This window comes from Acyrthosiphon pisum, chromosome A1 (assembly GCF_005508785.2).
Source record: "Acyrthosiphon pisum isolate AL4f chromosome A1, pea_aphid_22Mar2018_4r6ur, whole genome shotgun sequence".
Lineage (NCBI taxonomy): Eukaryota > Metazoa > Arthropoda > Insecta > Hemiptera > Aphididae > Acyrthosiphon > Acyrthosiphon pisum.
This window is the reverse complement of record NC_042494.1, coordinates 100,244,066-100,248,774: the sequence shown is the minus strand read 5'-3', so window position 1 is coordinate 100,248,774 and position 4,709 is coordinate 100,244,066. Positions and strand designations below refer to the sequence as shown.

At 26.3% G+C, this 4,709-nt stretch overlaps 1 protein-coding gene across 1 annotated transcript; it reads right to left on the bottom strand.

Moving 5' to 3' along the window:
• Positions 1-2,197: 2,197 nt before the first annotated feature.
• Positions 2,198-4,479, bottom strand: LOC107882933 (zinc finger MYM-type protein 1-like). Its single transcript, XM_029486301.1, has 8 exons — positions 4,405-4,479; positions 3,984-4,119; positions 3,506-3,636; positions 3,251-3,363; positions 3,045-3,166; positions 2,885-2,974; positions 2,612-2,794; positions 2,198-2,541 (listed from the first exon to the last, which is right to left on the bottom strand). Exons 1-8 carry the CDS (start codon positions 4,477-4,479, stop codon positions 2,198-2,200), a joined length of 1,194 nt encoding a protein of 397 aa, XP_029342161.1.
• Between the last annotated feature and the right edge of the window lie 230 nt (positions 4,480-4,709).

Here is a 4,709-nt window from a genome sequence, read left to right as displayed (position 1 = left end):
TTCATCTATCTGCTCAAAATTTAAAATGCAAATTATTTTTTAACGAAATATTCGTCACCACTTGATTCGCCTATCAACATTAGAAACGTGACGTTTTTTCCAAGTACCTACTTTTAGCTATAGTTGAATTTTTTTTTTTTCAAAAGTATCCATGTTGAATATAAATTATGATCACAAAACAATGTGTAAGTAAGTACGTATAACAAAAGTGTGCATAAATTAATATCAAGCTCCTATATTTAACATATTTTTTTATAAATAGTTATCTACCTACTCTATAAAAACAATTAATCAAACTTAAAACCATATTTAAAAAAAAATGATGGATTGGTAAGAAAGTGTATGAATCTCTACTTCTCTCTCCTCCCACCAATCAATAATTAGTTTTGTATTTTAAGCAATGTTAGAATATTTTACGTAGTTAAATATGATCTAGGTATAATAAATAATTTATTGTTATGTGTTAACAATTTAGGAGTCTAGGATCTCTTGGATCATCTCTGTTAGCACAAGATACCCATGGCGACAGCGGCGTATTTAGGAATTACTAAAGGGAGGGGATGAGGCACTGAATGACATATGTAATAGTGGGAGGCTTTGCCCTTTGAGGTTTCCTATACTTACTCATTATATACTGTACAGTTTACACAACATTTAATACCAATTATTAATCATTAATTTTAGTGAATAACAATAACATATTGATTATTTTTCATTAGAATTGAAATAAATTTCAATTTTTAATTTACACTCAAAAAATATTCTTAGAGAATTAACTCTTTAACAATTACCATCCTACTATCACCACCTATGTCCAATAACACAATAATAAATTTAGTACAAAAATAATAATATCATAAATATTTATTTTTACTATAATAAATAATAATAATTACATACTCATACTTGTACTTACTTTATACTAATAAACTTATAATACAAAATCAAGTTTTCCTTGTTTTATTGCTAGTTCATCAATTACTTCATCGATACTTATGTCTACTGAACGATGAACAGATAATAGTGCTAGTCCATTAAGATGTTCCTAAGGACAATACAAATAATTAATCATGTATTACATTATAAATTATAATTCTGTATAGCAATATTAGAAAATAATATAAGAAAAACTTCATTCATTGAATTTTGGCAGTAAGATTTTAAGCGTTTTTGTGTGGAAAAGCTCCGTTCTGGTGTTGCTATAGAAACAGGCAAAGTAAATAATATTTCAAATAATAAATGGATGTTTGGATAAATATCTTTATTGCAGTTTTGTAAGGCTTCTAATCAATTTTTAGTAAGATTTTCACAGCTTGAAGCCAATTTGAGTTTTCACATTTTCAGTTCAGCCAAAACATTGTGTTTATCGATAACAGAAAAATATAAAACAATTAACCTTTGAAATTCTGTTTTATTGTCATAGTAAACTCTAAGTGAAATAAGTATTCAAAACCTAGGGATTTCAGCAATATTTTAGTAAATAAAATAGGAATATACCTATAACTAATACAATTTACAACTAATGTTTTGGTATTACCCATTAAAATATTTTTATGATTTGTAAATCTTTCCTTCAGTTCAGATATGAAATGATCTACATAAAGTAAAAATATTGTCACTCGGAAATAGTCTTCATCTGATTCTATATTTTGAGGATTAGCTCTGTTAGTTTGTTTGGTTGCTATATGTTTTCTTTTCATTGTAATCCCAAAGGAATCTACTGATTTCTATAAGTGATAACTTAGATTAATATATAAAATAAATACTAAGATTATATATTACCTTTGCTTCATTGAAAATTAATTTAAATTCTTTTTTGGAATCTTCCCGCATGTCCGTTAATATGCTAGTAACATTTTCAATTAAATCAATTGTTTTTTTTAAATCAATTTTTTCTTTTTGCAATTTTTTGAAAACTGGCAAGCCATACCAATGGAAATAGTACCTAAGATAACACAACTACTATTAAAATGTGTTAAAACTTCAAATTAATACATTTGTCATTTATATACATAAGCATGTATTTAATTTTATATTTTACCTTGGTAACATGTAGTGAAACTTTAAACTCAGAGTCTTAAATACTCTTCAGAAGCATACTAGCATCAGTCGCAGATTTATCTTTCCATTCTGAAGTAATATAACTTAAGGAGTGGACAACATAAGGGTAGAGTTCACAAAAATTGTTCAATGCATCCTACCTTTGCACCCATCGAGTGGCACAAAGTCTTTTAAGTGTAGTAATATTGGGTGAATGATCAGCTTTTTCAATTTTGTTTTGTAGTACATTGTTTCGTTTAGGTGTATTAAAAAAAGCATGTAGTTTTTCAACTATTCCAAGACAATTTCTTATCGGTCTAATGTTGCTTGACGAGGACACAGCTAAATTTAGTGAATGTGCAGAACAATGGATATATAATGCCTTTGGAAATTGATCATTAATTATTTTCTGTACACCTTTAAATTCACCAGCCATATTGCTGGCCCTATCATATCCTTGACTGTACATAAACTCACAGTTAATTCCACAGTCACTTAATCCTTAAAAACAATTTTTAAATAACAACTAAAATTGAATAGGTAATTTATTTATAATTATAAAATATGTTACCCCTTAATATGGAAGTTGCTAAGTCTTTTCCTATTAAACTATGCATAGAGAAAAACTGGAGAAAATGTTCATCTAGTACATTTTTACTATCGACATACCTCACACATATAGAATATAGTTGCTCAGTTGTTGAAATATCTGTTGTTTCATCTGCCATCACAGAAAAACATTCAGACATATTCACTTTGTTAACAATTTTTTTTAAAATGATTTTATTACAAGCTTCAATGATTTGATTTTATATTCCTAGGCTAATGTATTTATTCCGTTTACCTGGTCCTTCGAGTACTGTTTTTAGATAACCATCCCCTTTAGCTCTAAACTTTAAAATAGCCCTAAAGTTACCTCCGTAACGCCTATCATCTAAATTATTAAAATTGAGTTTTTATAACTTCCATAAATTAATATAAGAAATATAACAATATACAATTACCACTAATATCAATTTGGCCATGATCACGGTGTCCTCTTAAAGAAATATCTTCTCGACCACATAGCAAGATACATTGAATAATCGGTACCAATCGTTTCCTATTTTCTTGTATTTGAATAACTCTATAAATTATTAAAAATTTAAATTTGAAAATATAATTCATAAATAAATAAATTTATAAAGTATATCAAATATGGCTAACTTACCCATCATTATCAATTTGTTGTATTATTGGTACTTTTCTTTTTTCATAGACATCCAAAACATTTTCTGCATCTAACACAGCGTCAATATGGTACTTTTTTGTGAGCCCGGAAATCTTTAATAATTAAAAACAGTGTATTATTTTGTTATTTATTAGGATTTCATATAAATATAAAACTATTTATTAGATTTTGAAAGTTAAGATATAATAAAAATTATATTTTTCATATGAATAAGAATTATGAAAAACTATTTACTTGTAGAGCATCTTTATAATTTTTAAAGGGATTAACAACAAGCTGTCCAAGTAGTTGATTTCCAATTCTTCCATATTTGGCAAATGCAACATAGTATTTACAATAACCACCTTGTCTAATTTTTGAATAGGCTAAGGAAATAAATTCATCCGCGACGACTGAAATTTTAATTTTCTCTTTTTATTTTCTATTCCCGAAAAAGTAAAATTGTTAGGAAGAACCCAAATGTGTTTCAAAACCTATTCAAAAAGCAATAAATTAAGAATTATTTATGATTTGATCTAAAATGTATAAATATTTATTTATAATAAATACCTACATATGATTTCTAAATGATGTAATTGCAAAACATAATACATATTATAATACATTGCTGTAGGTAGCCAAATATTTTTTTTTATATTTATGTATGTGCCCCCAGTGACTATCTGGCTACTTCACTGATATAAAATATTATATTACTTAGCAACTTAGTTACCTTTATTAAATTTTATCTTTATTTTTTCCTCATCTGTTAATGTTTTAGCTGTGTTACTAAATAAAGAGATGTCATCTACACAAGTCTCTAAATTTTTTTCATCAATAATACTAGTATTACCAAGAGCATTTTCTATCTAAGACAAATTATTACATAATATACCTACAATATACATATTCATAAAACATTTATACCATGGTATTATATTATATTCTATAATGCATTAATTTATATTAGTTCTTAATTCTTACTATCTGCGGTTGTGGGGTTGTCACTGATTTGTTTTCAAGTGTTTATTTCCACTGGTACCTAATTGATTGTTTAAATTTCAAAAATATATATTTTAATAATAGATACGTTTTAATAACGAGATAATTTATAATTATAATTAATTAATTATTATTGAATTTCTTTTACTCACATCTTCGATTTCCACATAAATATTCGATTTCTTTTCTTGTGGTTTAAAAAAGTAGTCCAGCGTAGTTCTCTTCATTTTAAATTTTAACACCGAAGGGCGAAGACCGAAATGGTGAAATTACAACACAACGAAATTTAGTGTAAATGATTATAAAATAAACACAACATTTGACAAAAGGATTATGGTTAAGATAGTAGGTAGATTTTAATGTTCTACGTTTAAATGTAATTAATAATATGATACATTAATATGTTATACAAATAAAATTACTATCAGCTCATTTAAATCATTTTTCGTCTAAAAAT